Source organism: Pleurodeles waltl, chromosome 5, assembly GCF_031143425.1.
Source record: "Pleurodeles waltl isolate 20211129_DDA chromosome 5, aPleWal1.hap1.20221129, whole genome shotgun sequence".
NCBI lineage: Eukaryota > Metazoa > Chordata > Amphibia > Caudata > Salamandridae > Pleurodeles > Pleurodeles waltl.
Window position 1 is genome coordinate 748,379,281 of NC_090444.1, and position 20,423 is coordinate 748,399,703.

At 43.9% G+C, this 20,423-nt stretch overlaps 1 protein-coding gene across 2 annotated transcripts in view; it reads left to right on the top strand.

The window, feature by feature from the left end:
* The window catches only part of NPHP1 (nephrocystin 1), a 523,503-nt gene that overhangs the window by 143,919 nt on the left and 359,161 nt on the right, over nt 1–20,423 (top strand). For both annotated transcript variants that reach the window (XM_069234711.1, XM_069234712.1), the window contains exon 6: nt 8,921–9,022. In XM_069234711.1, the coding sequence (XP_069090812.1) occupies nt 8,921–9,022 (102 nt within the window). The remainder of the gene's footprint in view (nt 1–8,920; nt 9,023–20,423) is intronic.

Sequence of the window (20,423 nt, forward strand, 5' to 3'; positions counted from 1 at the left end):
ACAGGCCTGCAAGCCAGAAGACTAAGCTATCTCCTAGTTCCCAATAAAACTAAATAGGATCCACTACAGGGTTCATGCTGCAGGGAGTTGGGCCTATGTGTTGGAAGGACAAAATTAACATCACAACTTGTTGTCCTTGACCACAAGCAATATGTCCTGGGAGTCAGGCCACCCCTGTACTCAGTCACAAACGTGAAGAATATATACCATCTGACATAATACAATCTCATTTTAGCCTATGGAGATTGTAATACATAAGGTGGGAAATCCACCACATTTGTGACTTAGTAACCTCTCTGCCAAACTCTAAATCGGGTCCTAAGAGTTTAGCCTTTTTGGCCCCAAAGCCCATGTTGGCATTGAAAACGCCAACAGGCCCAAGGATACCACCACCATCTTTGGCACTTAATCAGTGGAATCTGAGACTTACCTCAACCATAATGTTACAGACTCCAAAGGTGTCTCTTTTTTGGGTCCTGCCTTGGATGTCGAGAACCACCGCTCCAAAAGCCCAGACGGCTCAGAGAAACCAATCCCTTGAAGGGCTCCAAACAGAGCTTGATGCCCAGGAAAATAACTGTGTTCATCCAGAGACAGGAAGGTTTACCACTAAACCACCCCCAAATTGGTTGACACCTACCACCTAAGTGGAAGCCAAATTTCAAGGAGGACTTAGCTTGGGCACCAGAACCAGCTCCCAAGCTCAAAAAGAGGTGCAAGGGCAAGAGAGCAAGCCCCATTACTTATGCTCTTTTCACTCCTCTGCCTCAGCCCTGCCTTCTCTCCCTCCTCTGCTACCTCCAGACACCCAACCAAAGGTGTATACACCTCTTGGATCACCATAGTCCTCCGCAGGATCACATCACCCTTACAACACAGATGAGACATATGACTTTGCTGGAGAACCAGGTGAGAGGAGATACCCCTGGAATTATTATTTTGCAGACCATCCTTCGAACCCTGATCTAGTGTGCCCCTCCAAAAAAAAAACACCCCAGATGACGCAGCCTCATATCACAACATAATACAATGGGTAGCTCAATACCATGAAGTAGACCTCCATGTAATTCAGGAGAAGGACAATTTCTTAGTCAAGACTTTCTCTAAAACAGAACATACTATCCAGTTCATACTGATGTTGAAGGGCATGCTAAAACATGCTACAGAGCCCTTTAAGGACTCGGTCAGATGCAGTGTAATAACCCCTAGGGTGGAGTTTAAGTACAAGGCCTCACCTTCTAACCTGTCATACATCAGAGGCATGTAGAACTGCTCTCCTTAGTCATCCACTCTGCCTGTAAGTGTGCAAACTGTCTGGGCGGTGGACGTGATGGTTGACGGTCAACCACCCAACAAGAAGAGTAAGAAGCTGGATCCAGCAGGCATGACGGTGGCCACTGAGGCTGCTAACCACAGGTGCATTGCCAGTTCTGTTGGCTAACTGGCACAATATGATAGGGCCCATTAGAACCAAAGGCAGGTGTTGCCTTAACACCTGCCATCCAAATTGAGACAAAGGGAAGAGGAACTGGTCAGAGAGGGCAAAACCATCTCTAAACAACTATACTTTGTGTCCTCAATGCAGCAGACACCACATCATGAGAAGTTATTACAAGAATCCTCATGTGCCACCAGTTATGGCTCTGTATCTCAGGATTTAATACTGAGGTGCAACAACACCTATTTAATCTTGCCTTGGATGGAGAACATTAGTTCAGGACACAGGTCGACCAAATGTTAGAAAAAAGTAAAAAGGATACCAATATCGCTAAGGCCATGGGGGCTGTCCAGACCACTACCCAAATGGTGTCCTTTTGGAGGCAGCAATACTGTGCAGGTTCTAAGATCACCCCCACAGATGTGAACTCTTACCAGAGGCAACAGGAGCAAACAAGGCAACAGCTGCAATAGTAACCCTATAATTTGTACACCACTACAAGGGACACAAAAGTAGGGTTTCTGGTTAACAACAACAAAGTTAGAGCTAAAGGAGGTTCCGGCCATGGAGCCTCCTCTGCTACAAAACACTGGCTCCCTATAGCTTCCCGCATGTTGGAGGGAGAATCAAAGATTTCCTGCCAAGATAGCAAGAATCACCACAGACAAATAGTTTCTAGATATAGAACACCGTTAATGCCTAGAGTTTCACTCATGCCACTCAACATACCACCTTGCGCCTCACATCTCAGCGAGGACCTCATATACCTTCTAGTGGAAGATGTATAAGCCCTCCTACAAAAAAAAAGACCATTGAACCTGCCCCCTCACAACATCAGAATAGGTGGTTTACTCCCGGTACTTTCTTATCACCAGGAAGGATGGGTGCCTCAGACCAATCCTTGATCTCAGACCTCGCAACCGATATATAGTATCGGAACACTTCCACATGGTAACCCTTCAGGATGTCATACCGCTGCTGCAGCAAGGTGACTTCAGGGCAATATTGGACCTAAAAGATGCATATTTCCACATTGCCATTAACCCAGCCCACAAATGCCACCTGTGCTTTGTGGTAAGTGGCCAGCATTACTAATTCAGTGCCTTACCATTCAGATTATCCACCGTGCCATGGGTCTTTACCAAGTACCTAGCTGGAGTCGTAGCAGATTTAAGACGAGGGTGCCTTCACTTTCCCCCCTATTTGGATGATTGGCTGATCCAGAGCTCAAGCGAACAACAGTGTCTCGCCCATACGCAAGCCACACTATCTCTGCCTCACGCCTTACTATCCAAGACATCAAGTCACATCTTGTCCCTCTACAGATACAGCCCTTTCTAGGATCCACTAGGATCTATTTAAATCATAAACATTGTGAAATTTAGCAATGGTGTACTTTTGTATTCAATTTTGCATTTATTGTGAAACACAAATATTTTAATATGGATACAGGCATTCATCAATCTCTTTTTTCATTAAAAAAATTCATATGATTTCATATATAACTTTTGTCATTCATTTGTTCATGACATCACTTGGCCTATCAAACCCATAGTTTTTGAACTGATCTATCCAGTAGTGGTTATGCAATTTATTTTCCCAGCAATAATCCACTCACCAGGTAGCCATACACAAAGACATGTTTCAGCCTGCATAATTTACTGACCTCATCAGGACTATGGCTGATGGGTAGTTCTACAATCTAAAAACATGCCAATTTAAATACAGAAACAATTAGGCTTTATTAAAGTCTTGTGTATTAGGTTTTATTTGTTTACACTAAGTAGTGAGCCTGCCACCTTGGACAATTCCAGTTGAGTCCAAAAACTATGGTTGGCTTTGTCAGTAGAGACAGCACTAAGGATAAGTGAGTCAGAGCTTAAAGAGGTAGAAGCATTAGAAAGAGAAATAGCTTGCGATAAAACTATTGCAGATAAATGACTTAGAAGAATTAGAAAAAGTGATTACAGAATTTAAAACAGTGACTACATACCAAAAAACAACAAAGGTTTCTAGTGATATTAAAAACGTCAGTATTGAAAACGTTTGCCCTTATATAAAAGAGTATTATTACCAGACTAGTACCCCTTCACAACACCCATATCCAGGGAGATCAAGAAGGCGATTTATAACCTTTTCTGAAACATCATCAGATTCTAGTCGTAGCTCTTCAGAAGTGTACATACAGTTCAGGTTTTCTCCCTCCACACCAAACTTTTTTTTAGCAAGGGGCAACAAACAAGGCAGAGGAGAAGGAGAAATAGGTTGTGCACAGGGAAGTGGAGAGATTTGAATAAGGATAAGGGTTTACAAATGATAACAACTAGGGTGGAAGCTACAGAGCCGATACCCATCCACAATTTGTCAAACAAAACATTAACTGAATTGGAAATCCAAGTCCTTAGCAAGGGATTATCTTATGTTCACTCCGAAACAGAAAGATGATTCCTCTTCTTTAACATGTGTTCTCACATACAATCCAAAAACCGAAAAGGTAAAAGTATCATAAAGCGTAATTGGAAGATTTTGAGACAGTTTGATATTCCAAAAACTTTGGTGGCGTTTAAGAGAGGAAACAATTTAAGAAATCGGTTGGTGCGGGAAAAACAAAATATGCCACGTCCCTGTGATTTACCTAGTTTCCTAGGTTTACCCCGATCACAGGACATTACAGATGCCAAAGATGTACTACATGTCGATTTACATCAGACACGAAAACCATTATTATTAATGGGATGCACATTTCACAATCATTATTTTCAAATTGCAATGCCATTTATTGTATAACATGACCTCGTGATAAGACTTCTTATGTAGGGCAAACTACTCAGTCTGTTAAGACCAGAATTCTGCAGCATCAATCACGAATGAGATGCGCCACACCTGGTACCCCACTAGTACAGCATTTTACTTCATTAAGCCATACAGAAGACAATATAAAATGGTCAATGGTGTTTGTGGTCATGGGTTTAGTGGATGTGGATGGAGACTGGTGCTAGTGGTCCTATATTTAAAAGGTTGAAGTCCCCTTGTGTGTTGCTACAGAGTCCATTTTTGAAACCTGTTGTATTATTTTACAACACTGAGTCCTGATGATGGTCTGACGGACCTCTGACTGCCACCACAGACCGAAAGTTCAACATTACCTTCTCATTTGACAAGCTGAATTGAAAGACCATAATATTTCTTGAACTGGGACTGAAAACCAGGCAATTATTGTACAGGACTGTGTCAAGAGGAGGATTTTAACCCCTTCTTGGATCTTCTGTTTGAATTCAGTCTTGTGATCTAGAGGGGTTATATACAGTGTTGTTTATGAGATGGGCATTCATTGTATTTGCTGTACATTTTTTGAACTTCCTGAATCCTATTGATTAATATATTGGATTTGAACAGTATGGATTAATTGAAGACTGGATCATATGTACACTAACTATATCTAAACAATTCCTATAGGAGTATTTTTAAGTGAGACGTTTAGAAAGTTGTTAGAAATTGGGTCTTTGGCTTGCAGTCAGGTCACCCCCTGTCCAAGCAAGGAACCTCACTCTAGTCAGGGCAAGTCACACAGTCCAAATTATCCTGTGCCCACCCTCTGGTAGCTTGGCACTGAACAGTCAGGCTTAACTTAGAAGGCAGTGTGTAAAGTATTTGTGCAGTAAATCATACCATAACACCATATAGCACCACATAAATACACCACACAGTGTGTAGAAAAATATAGAATATTTATCTGGATAAATGCAGGTAAAAAATGATCAAAGATGCAATAAGTAAATGTAGAGATATCACTAAAAAGTGATATAAAATGTCTTAAGTCTTTTAAAAGCAAACAAAGTCTCTTTCAAGCACAAAGTACCTGGTTTGTGTGAAAAATCTCCACAGAGGGCCGCAGAGGAGGAGAAGCGTGGAAACAAAGGGGTGTATGTCGATTTATTGGGCCCCACATGGCGATGCGTTGTTTAGTTTCCACGCAGGGAAGGCTGTGCGTCGATTTCCGGTACTCGGTCGTGGATCCTCTTTGGGTTGCGGGGTTTTCAGATGCCCCGGGGACGGTACGTGAATTTCCTGCGCTGGCAGGACGAAGTCACAGGAGCTGCGTCGATCCGGTGGGCGTTGATTCGAATGTTCTACTGCACAGCAGTTCCGCGTCGATTCCTCTCTGGAAGTCAGGCTGCGTCATTCCCGCTCTGCTATGCGTCGATCCAGTGGACCGTGCGTCACATTTTCAGTCGCTACGCTGGTGCTGCGTCAATCTTCTCGTTGCGAAGTCGGTCTGCGTCGCTCCGGTTCGGCGTGCGGTGAAATTTTCACCACGGTGCAAGCTGTGCGTTGTTTCTGGCAGGCTGTGCGTCGAATTTCGCCGCACAAGAAGTCCTTCTTGAACAGATGAATTCTTTTTGGTCCTGAGACTTCAGGGAACAGGAGGGCAAGCACTATCCAAGCCCTTGGAGAGCACTTCTTCACCTCAGTCAGAGAGCAGCAGGGCAACAGCAAGGCAGCAGTCCTTCACAGAAAGCAGTCAGGTGAGTCCTTTGGGCAGCCAAGCAGTTCTTCTTGGCAGGATGCAGGTTCTGGTTACAAGTTTCTTCTCCAGGAAGTGTCTGAGTTGGAAGGGACAGAGGCCCTGTTTATATACTCAAATGCGCCTTTGAAGTGGGGGAGACTTCAAAGAGTGGCTTAGAATTGCACCAGGTCCCCTTTCAGTTCAATCCTGTCTGCCAGGGTCCCAGTAGGGGGTTTGGCAGTCCTTTGTGTGAGAGCAGGCCCTCCACCCTCCCAGCCCAGGAAGACCAATTTAAAATGCAGATGTATGCAGTGAGGCTGAGTATCCTGTGTTTGGGGTGTGTCTGAGTGGATGCACAAGGAGCTGTCAACTCAACCAAGCCAGAAGTGGATTGTAAGGCACAGAAAGATGTAAGTGCAGAGAAATGCTCACTTTCTAAAGTGGCATTTCTAAAATAGTAATATTAAATCCAACTTCACCAGTCAGCAGAATTTTATATCATCATTCTTGGCCATACTAAATATGAACTTCCTACTCCTTTCAGATCGGCAGCTAACACTGAAACAATGTATGAGGGCAGCCCCAGTGTTAGCCTATGAAGGGAGCAGGCCTCTCAGCCGTGTAAAAACTAATTTAGGAGTTTTACACTACCAGGACATGTACACTACGTAGGTACATGTCCTGCCTTTTGCCTACACAGCACCCAACCCTGTGGGTTACCTAGGGCATACCTTACGGGTGTCTTATATGTTGAAAAAAGGGAGTTTTAGGCTTGGCAAATACTTTTAAATGCTAAGTCGAATTGGCAGTGAAACTGCACACACAGGCCTTGCAATGGCAGGCCTGAGACAAGGTTAAGGGGCTACTGAAGTGGGTGGCACAATCAGTGCTGCAGGCACACTAGTAGTGTTTTAATCTACAGGCCCTGGGCACATATAGTGCACTTTACTAGGGACTTATAAGTAAATTAAGTAGTCCATTGGGTATGAACCAATGTTACCATGTTTAAAGGGAGAGAGCATATGCGCTTTAGCACTGGTTAGCAGTGGTAAAGTGTGCAGAGTCTTAAAACCAGCAAAAACAGTATCTAAAAAGCGGAGGGAGGCAGACAAAAAGTTAGGGGTGACCACCCTAAGGCTGTCAGGTATAACAGTTGTTATTTTCTTGCTTTAGCATTTTGTGCCTGCTGCCTGTCTCTGAAAACACGACTGGGGTGGGTGACAGATGGGCTTTGTGCATTCGCTCTAGAAAGCCACACACAAAGGGAGCTTAGGTGTGGCTTGATGTGCATCCACCTCCTGATGGGCTATCCTGTATCCTGTCCCCACACAAAGGGCATACACCCCCTGTAGTGAGTCTGGAGCCAGGGCTAGAAGGGCAGGACCTCTGTGCACTTCAAAGACCTTTCTTTGAAGTCTTGCCCACTTCAAAGGCACAACTGGGTACAAGTACTGGACCTCTGACAACACCACTTCAGTACACTTCTGGACCTGTGGATATTCTTCCAGGAAGAAGTACTGCTGTGCTGTTATAAAATCTAGCTCTCTGCTGGACTGCTACTCTGCTGGACTCCTGCTTTGCTGTTCTGACCTGCTGCCTCTTGTCTGGGAGTGAGAACTACTGGGCCAGCATCTCTCTACTCCAGAACCCAGAGTGACTCCAAGGACCAGCTGACTAGTCTCCTTTTTTCCGAAGTCTCTGTGACATTAAAGATTTCCAACCTACCTGCATCTGCACCTGGACTTTACCAGTAGTGAGTCTGCTCTGCCAAGTGGTGCCATCCCTGTTCTGGACCCTTGGAAGTGAGGCCTAAGGTGCTTCTTCAGTTAACCCACACATCCACATCAGAACAGATGAATCTTCACCGCTGTGGGGATTGAAAATAGCACATCTTCGCCTCTGTTGATCGGAACCAGTGCCTACTCCCTGGCACGGTGCGTTGCCTTCGGGACCAGCATACTGCTACAGGAAACAGAACCAACACATCACATTCAGCTCAGCGCATCGCTCTCGGAATCAACACACTGCTAATTTTGCTTGGAGAAAACTGACACTTCTCCTTCTGTTGCTGGATCTGAACAGACTCATCGTTGCAGCTGTACCTCGTATCTTCCTCCACAACAGCTCAACTAGGATCAAGGTACTTTTGTTCAGCTCGCTTAAGTGGATCTCTCTTATTTGGACGCTCTCAATTATGGTTGGCCTGAACTCTTGAATTTTTTTCGGTCTGGCGTGACCAGATATACCCCATTGGCGCTTCTTGCTTCTGAGCGCTTTTCTACAGTTTATTCTTTAAAAATGAATAACTCAAGTACTACTTACTGGATTTTTGTCATGTTTTATTTATTAAATTTAGTTCTGTTTTCTAATCAGGTATGGAATCTTTTTGTGTTGTGTTATCTTTGTTTTACTGTTTGAAGTGTTGCACAAATACTTTACACATTGACTCTTAAGCCTGACTGCTCTGTGCCGAGCTCCCCGAGCATGAGCACGGGCTAACCTATTGTGCATTTGTGACTTATCCTGACTAGCATTGTTGTCCCTGCTTGGACTGGGTGCATACCTCTGCCAACCCAGAAACAATTTCTTAGTTGTACATCTCTTTCATGCATATGAATCACCCTCCTTCCAGGTCGTAACACTGTGCCAAATCCGGGTAGAGAAAAACAAATTGTATTAGAGACCTTCCATGTGTGAGAAGGGAATGGATGGTATGAATGGATCCTAGGGGTGGGTGTTTTCACTTACTCTCAGTCTGTTAGCATCATATGTGTCTAGGGCACATTCTGCGGTACTGTCCTGTAACAGAACATCTTATACGGATGCCTAAGAGTGTAGCAGTTATTACAGGTAGTAATGGCTTTGGAATGTTTATCTTGTTCCGGCTTCAGTGCAGATGGAAAGTGCAGTTGCTTTATTTGACAAGTCCCTAAAGCTATCTCGTGTTTGACTTTTGTTTTTCTTTTACATTGAAGAAAGGTGAATTGTTGCACATACTCGATAAAAGACCTGATGGCTGGTGGGTTGCCGAAAATAACAAAGGGAAGAAAGGTCTTGTTCCCAAAACATATCTTCAGGTGAGTACATGGTTATTTTTCAGCTTTTTTACATAGCTCATATTTTCATTTACTCATTTGCTCTCTCGCCTCCACCAACAAGCGCTTTGGGTGTATGCATACTGTATAAGCCACACATAACTTTAACTAGCCGCGTGCCATCATGTGGCGATACTGGAAATGTCCCTCATGGAGGTTCAACCAAGTAGGATGCCAGGGCAACACAGAGCACGTGCTTTTCACGCGCTTAAGTGTCCTGCACTCCTTAACCCCACTCACTTTCTGACAAGAGAGTACTACAACATTTTTCACTGTCTTATTTTGAAATGCCTAGTTATCACATCTCATGCCCTCTACTTTGTTTTGCAGGGTGCACGTTTACTCACCGTTCTCTGATTAACACTAAATATGTTTTACGTTTTCTTTTAAGGAAGCACAAACAGCTTCTTCTCTGTTGGGAGATTTCTGTTGCTGTACGTAATCGTGAAGCACTTGTTCAAGTTAAATGTCTTTGCCAAATTATTTTACGCCAAATTCGTCTAATTCATCATTGTTTTCGTTATATTCAATTGGACTGAAAGGCATTGAATGCAGTTATTTTGTGTCTCTCTACATAGGATTCTTTAGTATAGTGCACAATAATATGTTCACAAAGTGGCGGTATTGTTAGGCACTATGAATCAACACAAGTGACCCTACACGATTATAGCATTACGGAGGTATCGAAATACGCGGAATCGCAACATTTCTGACTGTTTTTTTTTCTTCTTTTTTAAAGATGTCCGTGGGTAATCATAGATGAAAAATATTTTTAATATTTTTAGAGCGTGCAGATGATATTGAGAAAAGCACGTCATCAAACGGAACTCCTGCACATCCCTTTATGTTTAGCAGACAGTTGGGATATGTCTTGCTTAAACCGCTCATGTTCTGTCCCCTCTATACACGTCTCGGTAGCTCTGCGAGTCATTGTGATAGGTTTGCTGCACTTTCTGCCCTTTCATATACAAGCATTTCATGAAGTATCTCTCTGCGGTGCTTATTTGTTCTCCGACGTGCGCAACCTGCTCGTTCCCTTCGGTTACAAGGTTTTAGGGTCACTCCGTGACTGACCTACTTGCTGACTAGTTTACCAAGCTGTCCATTGCCCTGCCTAGCCCTCAGCTATGTTGGACTTTTATGAAGGTTAATGTGTGTCACAGTCATTGTCAGCGGTGTTCTATATTAATATCTGCCACTGCTGTAACGCCTTCCTGGTCCGTCATTCGCCCTACCTCTCTGAGGTTTATACACAGAAAAGCGGCTGGTAAATTCCAACTCTAAGGAGCACCCCGCTCACACAGCCCCTTGTTTCTCGTCCTCCTATCACTCCGTGACTCTGCCTAATCCCCAGTACCACAAAACCACCAGAGCGCCGTCCTTTCTTTCCCCAGTGCACCCCGTACCCCTCTGCCTAGCACATCTCTAATCAGCACCGCCTTTTCGGTACTGCACTGTGCTGATGGCTCAACATCGAATAGATGTGTGATTGTCTGTCTTCGCAATTCAGCATTCTTGCCAATATTAAGGAAATGGTACTGTGACACTATGAAATGCGTCTGGTGTTTTATCCACATTAGGCTCCATATTTTAGCATTGATGTGACCACTCCACAGTTTTAAAATATCTAGCCACTGACTCGGCTAAACCTCTGACCTTACTCACAAGTAACCGTTGATGCATGCTTAGTGCGTACTTAGTTCTTAAATCTGTCGCGTAGCAACTGCTTTGTGACGTGTTTGCTACGACATTCTGCGTAGTCTTTAATCCGAGATGTTCCTTCAGTGCTGAAGGCAGGTTCCAGGCGGTGGAGGGCTCTTCGCCTGCAGACCTAGATCCCAGCAGCATGAGGTACTTTGTTTGGGCTGTTGGAACTCCGCGTGGTACTTGGATGGGCGTGTTGGTAAATCTGGGGAGTACGGTCCTTAAGGAAACCTAGCGCGCTCCGTAATATGTTTCACTTCCCCATGCCTCCTTCTAAAGTACCACTGCGATTCAAGTGCAAGGTGGATAAAGGTATGTTGTTGTGTCTTTGAACAGTAGGAGGGGCAGTAAGTAGTCCCTTTCATACTGTTGGCAACGCAGATCTGTATGGAAACGCAGCGTCATATGTTAATGAAATGTTAAAACAGATATGGAAATAGTTTTTTTATATACTGGGATCATTTACATGCAGACGTGGACGAAATTTTAGTCATGGGACAGAGCAAAGAAGAAAATGATAAGACTTTGAGGATTGTGTCAAGTGTTTTGGAAGAGCCCAGGTTAACGGCAGAAGCAGCTAAATGCAGATTTGGAAAAAAGAAAGTCACATACCTAGTGCATGAAATTAGTTTCAGGGGCATTGTACTGAAGGAAGATCTAGTCTAAACTATAAAGGAGGTCCCTTCACCTTGGAATAAGGACGAAGTGCGAGCTTTTGTAGGGGTCGAAGTTTTTAATTCTAAATTTGTGTACATTTTTTCAAGTAAAATATTTCCAATCAGGCAATTGTTAAAGAACGGATGTAAGGTCATTTGGTCCCAGGATAGTCAGGAAGAGTTTGAAAGCATCAAGAAGGATATTAGTGAATCAGCCTTCTTGTGTGGGAATGATCCTAAATGTAAGAACAATTTCATAATTACTGATGCGAGTGAGAAGGAATTAGGAGCTGTGTTCTCTCAGATTGATGGAACCTGTAAGGAACGTGTTGTTGCTTTAGGATGCAGGTCAGTTACACTAAAGGAAGAAAGATATTCCGTCATAAAGAGAGAGACCTTAGGGTGGGTGTGGTGCCTTCAAAATTTCTGATGATACATTTGGGGATCTAAGGTGGTGTTACACAGTGACCATAAACCTTTGTGTAAAGGGTTAACCATTCAAGGTCTTAACAATGCTTCTCCAAGGATTGCTGGTTGTCGATGCATCTGCTGGATTACTGTTATGAGGTACAGTATGTGCCTGGGACATTCAATAAGGTTGCCAATTGTTTGAGTAGACTTCCTTTACCCATCAAAGAAGACTTTAACAGTGAGTGGGATGATTGTTTGGTATCAGCATTGGAGAGTGATGATTTAGTTGGCGTGAGTGCAGAAGCATGGATCATTGAGACTAATTAAGACGGAACGTTGGTCAAGGTTAAAGAAATGGTCAACAAAGGCTGGCCAGAAAAAAAAACCTTAACAAGTGAAATGGCAGCTTACTGGGAAATCAGAAATGAGATTGAGGATGATTTAACGTTCAGGAAGGGGTGCTTGATTTCACCAATACTTTATGTCAAAAGATTATTGCTTGGTGTCAGGAAGGCAAGCTGGGCATAATAAAAATGAAACGTAGAGTTACACAGTCATATTGGTGGCCAGGCATTGACAGAGCTGTAGAAAGTGCAGTGAAAGAATGCATAAAGTGAGGGAATTTAGATAAACCACAAATTACTTTTAATCCTCCTTTGCGTCCCATTGAAGCCCCACAAACATCTTGGAAAAGAGTAGGAGTAGCTATATTTTGGCCCATGCAAAGTGAAGGAAGCAGAAATGGCCAAAATTGAAAACAGTGGATGTTGCTGATGCCAAGGGCACGGTGCAATGTTTAGAGGACATTTTTAACAGAGGATTACTGAAAACTATTATCAGCGACAATGGTGGCCAGTTTGTATCGGAGGTGTTTCAAGTGTTCGTAGAGAGGTTGCGAATAAAGCACAGAACCACATCGCTTTACCACTCTGAAGGGAACGGTTTTGTAGAACGTTTTAATCGTGTTGTAGGAAGCTGGCCTGATTTGTGGGAAGTACCTATGGTATTATCACCTTATACCAGGTATCCCCTTATTAGTGAAGTGTAGGCAGTGTCTAGAAGCCAGGCTTTCTAGAGGCGGTGTGGAAGAGCAGCCAAGGCTTATCTAGGAGACGTGCAAAGCTCATGCAATATCACTGTAGTCACACAGCACTTACACACATAAAAGAACCACACTGTGTTACAAAAATAAAGATACTTTATTTTAGTGACACAAATAACAAATTACTAGATAGGCACTTCTCCAGTAGGAGGTAAGTAAACACACTATTGTATGTGCAATAGTCATCAGAAATAGGCATAAAAAGCAATAGAAAACAGTGAAATGCATAGGCAATAATGAAGGCCTGGGGGGACCAAACCACATACTAAGAAAGCAGAATGCGAAAGTCAGGTCCCCACACAAGGAAATGGAATCGGTAGAGGGGAGCTGCAGGAACTAGAAAACCCCAAAGATAAGTACCAGAGTGTCCCCAAGCCACCAGGAAGAAAGGAGTAAGTTACTGGAATTTCCCCAAACTACCAAAATATATGAAAATAAGGATAATGCAACACCCAGACAAGACTGTAAGAAACCAGTGGTGGATTCCTGGAGAGGAAGACCTGAAAGAGAAGGGGACCAAGTCCAGATCTTGTGGAAGTGTCTGGTCATGGCAGGAGCCACTGCCCACCTGTCTGTAGTTGCAGGAGTTAGTCAATTGTGGAACGAAGGAATGCAGCCCTGGAGTCGGTAAGGAGTACCTGGAGGATGCAGATGATGTCCCACGTTGGAAGGAAGATTGCAGTCTGTCTGTGGCGTGGAAAAGACAAAAACAAGCCTTGGCAAAGGCAAGAGTCGCAGTAGCCGAAGAGCAGGGCTGCCAGGGACTAGCAAGGTCCAGGAGGACTCAACCCATGGAGGGTACTCCCAGGGGACCCTCAGCAATGCAGAGAGTCCACAGAAGAAGAGGAAGCCCCCACAGATGACCCACTGGATGAGGACCCAGGAGTCGTAGAGGAGCCCGTGCAGCACAACTGAAGAAGGGTCCCACACTGTAGGAGAAACATGCAGAGGGCTGTGCATTGCAGATAAGTGTACTGGGGGCTTGGGCTACACAGAGCCTGAAGATCCCTTGGAGGAGATGCTAACAAGCCTTGGTAGCTGCAAGAGACGCTGTGCATGGGGGGTACTGTCCTGCTTGGGAAGGCAAGGGCTTACCTTCACCAAAGTTTAATAGCTGGTAGAGAGGACCAAGGGGACCACTCCAGACCACCACCGTGATGCAGAATCCACCCAACTCAGCATGAGAGGAGATCAACGCAGCCGGTCGTCATTGCGGTTGATGCCTTCGGATGCAGGGGAGTGACTCCTTCAATCCAAGGGAGATTCCTTCTTCCTTCTCATGCAGACTGAAAACTTGCCACCCTCAGAGGATGCCCAGCCTGGGAAATGTTGCAGAAGCTGGAGGGAGCCAAAGAAACAATGTTGCTGGGCGAAGTTGTTGCTGGAGCTGAAGATTGTAGGTTCCTGTGAAGTCCAGTTGTGGTTCCAGTGGCCAGAAGTTGAAGTACACATTGCAGAGGAGTCCTGCTGGAATCTTGCAAGTCAAATCTGAGGACCCACCCAAGAGAAAGATCCTAAATAGCCATGGAAGGGGGATTGGTCACCTGGCCAGGTGACCACCTATCGGGGGGAGGCTCTGACATCACCTGCCTGACCTGGCCACTTAGGTGCTCCCAGAGGCCTCTCCTCACCTTGGATTCAAGATGGCAGTATCTGAGCTCTGGGCTCCACCTCTGTGGTGCTGTGTGGTGTTGGTGGTGTTGGACAGGGGAATGGTCACTCCCCTTTCCATTGCCCAGTTTCGTGCCAGAGCAGGGACTGGAGGTCCCTGAGTCTGTACAGACTGGTTTATGCAAGGGGGGGGGTACCAAATGTGCCTTTCAAAGCATACAAGTGGCTTGGGGAGGCTACTCCTCCCAAGCCATGTAACACCTATTTCCAAAGGGAGAGGGTGTTACTTTCCTCTCCCAAAGGAAATCCGTTGTTCTGCCTTCCTGGGCTTGAGCTGGTCAAGCAGCAGGAGGGCAGAAGCCTGTCTGAGGGGTGGAAGCAGTGTGAGCTGCCCAGAAAACCCCAGAAAGCTGGTAGGAACAATGCTGGGTGTCCTCTCAGGAGCCCCCAGAGTGCATGTAATCATACAGCCAATACTGGCAACAGTATTGGGGTATGATTCAGACATGTTTGATACCAAACATGCCTAGGTTTGGATTTACTATTTTGGAGTTGGACATAGGTGGTGCCCTATGTCCAGTACATGCGTAAAATGGTGCCTGGTACTCACGAAGTCCAGGAAACTGGAGCTGGAGTTTGTGGGGGCACCTCGGCCCCTGCAAGGGTGCTGTCACACACAGGTACCTACACCCTGCCCTCTGGGGTATGAGGGCCTACCATGGGGGTGACTTACAGTGACCTGTAGTAAAAGGGGTGCATGCACCTTTTCACACAGGCTGCAATGGTAGGCCTGCAGATACACTTTGCATGGGCTTGCCATGAGTGGCATAATACATGCTGCAGCCATGGGGGACCCCTGGTGTCCCAATGCCCTGGATACCATATACTAGAGACTTATAAGGGGGCACCAGTATGCGAAGTGTGGGGTGTTTGTGGTCCAAGCACCCACGTTTAAAGGGAGAGAGCATAGTCACTGGGGTTGTGGTTAGCAGGATCCCAGTGAACACAGTCAAAACATACTGACAGCAGGCAAAAGGTGGGGGTAGCCATGCCAAAAATTGGCTACTTTCTTACACATGTGATCAAGCACATCATTGAGTTATCCAATAGTAATAACCTAAATTGGAAAAGAGAAATTAAAGACATACTGTGGGCACATAGGATCACTGAATGCAGTTCCACCAGGCATAATCCCTTCCACTTGATTAGGGTAAGGAATCCACAGTCTAAGAATAACATGGGATGGATGTATATGTTGAACAAGATGGAAGTGCCTGTAAAAAATATGAGGAACAGGTTGATTAAGTAGAAAGCAAAGTATAAAACTAGGTACGACAAATTACACTGAGCTAAGAGATGGGAACTTTGTGTTGGATATTGAGTGAGAATTAAAAAAGGAAGATTTGTGTGGAAGAGGGAGAATAAATTCACAGAACCTCTACGAGTGGAGAACATTTTTTGTAATGAGCTTTACTGAGTGACGGTAAAGCGTGGTATGCAAGTAGGATGGCCCTGTGCAAATGAAACCAGAAGAGCAATTTTACTAGTAATAAGTTTGATTGGTTGAGTGTGAATGGAAACGTTGAGAGACAGACTGACAATATGGATGTAAGTGATGATGTGAGGAGAGAAAATGCTTCTCAGGAATGTAGTACTGATGTAGAAGTCTCACATGATGCTAACACCAGAGTTGATTCCTCTCATAGTAACAAAAAGGCTAATTACAGAAATATTTGCTGGGTCAGTGTGGAGAATAAATAAACCTTCGTACTTGAACGTTTTTGTGCAATACTAGATACTCTTTTAGTACTTCTCGTTGAAGTGTGTATAATTGTGTCATAAAAAAAGAATATCTCAATATTGTGTTCTCAAACTGGTATCATTTTTTAAAATCATAGTGTTTAGTTGTAGTATTATAGTTTTTAGGTGGTTCTTTTAGTACTTATCTTTAATATTTCGTATATGTATTAAGAAAAAGTATATATCCCAACCCTTGTATATTTATCTATTATCATCATTTTTAGTTGTATTATTTTAATGTTATGGGGTTAAGTGTTGTGTTCTAGAGTGATGAGTTCTAGACTGTGCTCTGGGTTCCATGGTCATGATTCGGCAGACGTTGGCAGTTGAGTTTGGGAGGAAGGCGGAGCACAGCGTTCACAATTCAGGGTTTGACTTTTTTGCAATGCTCGCGCACAGTGTGTGATATCACTGGGCTCGAGCATCGCTAGGCAACGGGGTGGTCCGAATCGGATTTTTGAGGAGACGGTTGATGGTGGAAGATGCGCTCTATATGTTCCTGTTGAAGACGCGCTTTATATGTTCCTGTTGTCGGGGTCGTACACGTTACGAATAAAAGCTCGTCAACTCTTGATTGTCATAACGTTATTCTTAACAAAATTGGCGACGAGCGGCCCCGACGAAGAACCCACACGTCCATCAAGCATTTCTTCAAAGCTTGAGGCGGGATCTCCAGGAAGTTGTGATACTCGTTTTGTTCCTGCCGTTTTTATCAGGACCTTGTGATTGCAGTAGGATTAATTCCTTTTCCTGTTATTGTTCTTTCATCAAAACGTCCTGGTGCTGCTTCGCGAGCTCATCGGCTGTTTGACGTTGCCAAGCAACCCATACTGAAAACGTCCTCGCGCCGCATCACGCGCTCTGCAGTTGTCTGACTTTGCCAAGCTGCCAAGTCTCCTCGTGCTGTTGCGCAAGCTCTGCGCACGGGTTCTTTCGCCATTTACAAAAATTGTTTGCAGTTGCTTAGCTTAGTTTAAAAAAAAAAAACTTGCTCATTTTCTGAAATAAGAAAATATTTGTTTTAAAAGTTAGTTTCATCATATTTTACGTCATGGCTTCAGGAAATGCATGGAATCTTAGCGCTCCTGAGCCATTCTTACCTAAAGATGGAGAAGCTACTTTAAAATGGGAGGAATGGCGAGAATATTTTGTAAATTACATTTCTACATTTGAAGATGAAGAGGAACTTACTCCAGAAAAGAAGAAGAAAATTATTTTACATTGTTTAGGTGCAAAGGGCCTAAAAATGTACAACAGTATTAACAAAAAAGTTAGAGCACCTGACCAAAGTGATGTATTCAGTCATGCTCTTGAAGATCTTACGGAGTATTTTAGGCATGCCGTGTGCGTGGCTGTTGACCGATTTATATTTTATCATAGGAAGCAGCAACTTGAGGAGTCTGTTGATGATTACGTTGCTGCACTCAAGAATTTGTCTTTGTCTTGCAAGTTTGGCAACCTTCATGACCTCATTAGAGACCAAATTATAATGCACACTGCCAACCCCCATATCCAAGAGAAACTTTGGTCTAGAGGGGAAGCATCGTTATGAGAGGTTATCGATATGGTCAAAAGCGCTGAACTCACAGGAAGGTGCGCAAAGGCTGTTCTGCGCAGTGAGGAAAAATCATTTTTGAAGTTGGAAGACAATGCTACTATTGCCATGGTCAAGAAAAACAAAGAATCGTCTTTTAAGAGAGTCTATTCGTCACGTGGGGAGAAAGAGAATTCAATTCTGAAAGACAAAAGAACTTGTTTCAGATTTGGTAGCAAGTTTCATCTAGCAAACAATAGGAAATGTCTGGCTTGGAATCAGAAGTGCTCAAAATGTGGTGTATTAGGACATTTTGCTAAAGTGTGTCGCAGAAGAAAATTGGGTGGTGGTGACGCGAGTGTTAAATGTGTGAGAGAATGTGATAGCGGTTCATCGGAGGAGTCTGATTCTAATTTATGCATTCTTAATGTTGATGATGATGTACAGAACGTCAAAGGCAACATTAGTAGACCTTTGTGTCATGTCACTATTGCTGGTATTGATATTTCTGTTGTTGCTGATTCTGGTTCTCCCTACACTATCCTTAATAAGGAAATTTGGCAACAATGTTTTGAACCCGTTTTAGGTAATTGCTTTGAAAAAACTGATATTTCTCCAAAAACATTCACGGGTGAGCCCATTAGAATTGTGGGTTACAGAAATTTGCTAATTAAATTTAAACACAAACAAGCGCACTGCATGTGGCGGTTACTGGCCCGTCCGTGCTGGGTTGGAAGGACCAGGGAAAGCTGGGTATTATTTTGGACCCCAGTAGTTCTACACCTGTGTCTATTGTACAACATACCGAAGATTTTTCAGGAATTATTGCAAAAAAAAATCCCAATGTCTTTTCTGGCCAAATTAGAAAACTAAAAGGTTTCCAACACAAAATACAAATGAAAGCTAATGCCACACCTTGTATTCACAAAGTCAGAAATATACCGGTTTCTGTGAGGGACCAGGTAGAAGAAGAACTTAAAAAACTTCAGTCAGTCGGCATTATTGAACCCGTTGAATCCGCAGAATGGGTCGCACCTTTAGTCGTAGTTAAAAAAAAATGGCAAATTGAGACTATGTGTGGATCTCAGGGATCTTAATAAGAGTATTTTAGTTGATCAATTTCCCTTGCCAAAAATAAATGAAATGTTAGCTTGCACTAAAGGGTATTAGATAGTTTTCTAGTATTGATCTTAAAGCTGCTTACCATCAGGTGCCTTTACATGCTGATAGTAGAAGTTTAACAACTTTTGTGACACCTTTTGGTTGTAACAGATTTAAAAGAGTACCTTTTGGGTTGGCCTCTGCAGCAGCTATGTTTCAGAGGTTAATGCACAAGGTATTATCGGACATGAAGGATGTACTGATTTTTCAGGACGACATCTTGATAATGGGGAAGGACAGAAATTAACATGATCGTAATCTAGATAATGTTTTGCATAGACTGAGCACACATGGTTTAACGTCAGAAATTGACAAATGCAAATGTTATTTGTAGTTGCCATGTACTATAATGGCTTCACATGGAGCACCTTTGTATGTTGACAATTTGTTCTCGCAGAACTTTTGACAGTAAAGTACAAGGCTAAACCTGGACTGCAGAAAAGACATGTCTATTAAAAAATATATATATGTGTTCCTGTGTATAAGGCAATTTTTCATTGTAGTGTGAATGCCGCCCAGCAAGTATGAAGGGCATAAACTGTATCGGGTAGTCCTGCTGGTGTTGGTCATTAAGTAACAGAGCCCTGAGAAGTTTCTTCTCTATGGGAAGAGGCCTCCAGGGAGGTCTCCCGGGAGGAGAGAGCAGGATTTTCCAGTATATCTACCAGTGTTCCCCAGGCTCAGGCAGTTTCCAAAGTGCCAGTTCTGTGTCGTGCCTCCCTCAGAAGGAGCGATCCGTCACAGGCAGCCCATTTTACTAATTCTGTGTGCCTAGTCATCAGTCGGGGTCTCACCTGGTCTTTCCAGTGTTGGGTTATCTCTCTTTTGGCCAGTATGAGGCCAAGTTCTTGAAATTTGCTGGTCACCTTCGTCCTGGAGGTATGGGGGAACCAATGTAACAACCAATGGCCAGGCGATAAGGGGACCTCTTTGCCCGTTATATCCGCTAGTGTGCATGTAACCCCTTCCCAGTAGTTAGTTACTTGGGGGCACTCCCATATCATATGGATAAGGATAGCACCCACTTCACGGCATCTGGGGCATGAAGCATCTACTACTCTGAAATGTCTGTTGATTCTATCTGGGATGAGATAAGCTAGGTGGAGGATGTAGAAATTGATTAGTTTGAAGCATTATTTACTAGAAACTTTCGGGGTACTGCCTAGAATGGACTCCCAGGCTGCATTCCGGATTGGGATACCCAAGTCTCGCTCCCATCGTATTCTTAGTGTTTCTAATGAGTGTAGAGAATCTGTTTGCAGTGAGCAGTAGAGGCAGGTAATGGCTTTGAAGGTACTGGCTGATAAAGTTATGTAACAGCTTAGAACGGCCTTGGGTTCGGCACCTCCCAATTGCCAGTGGCGGCATATAGCCACTACCACGACACATATGGAAAGAAATTAC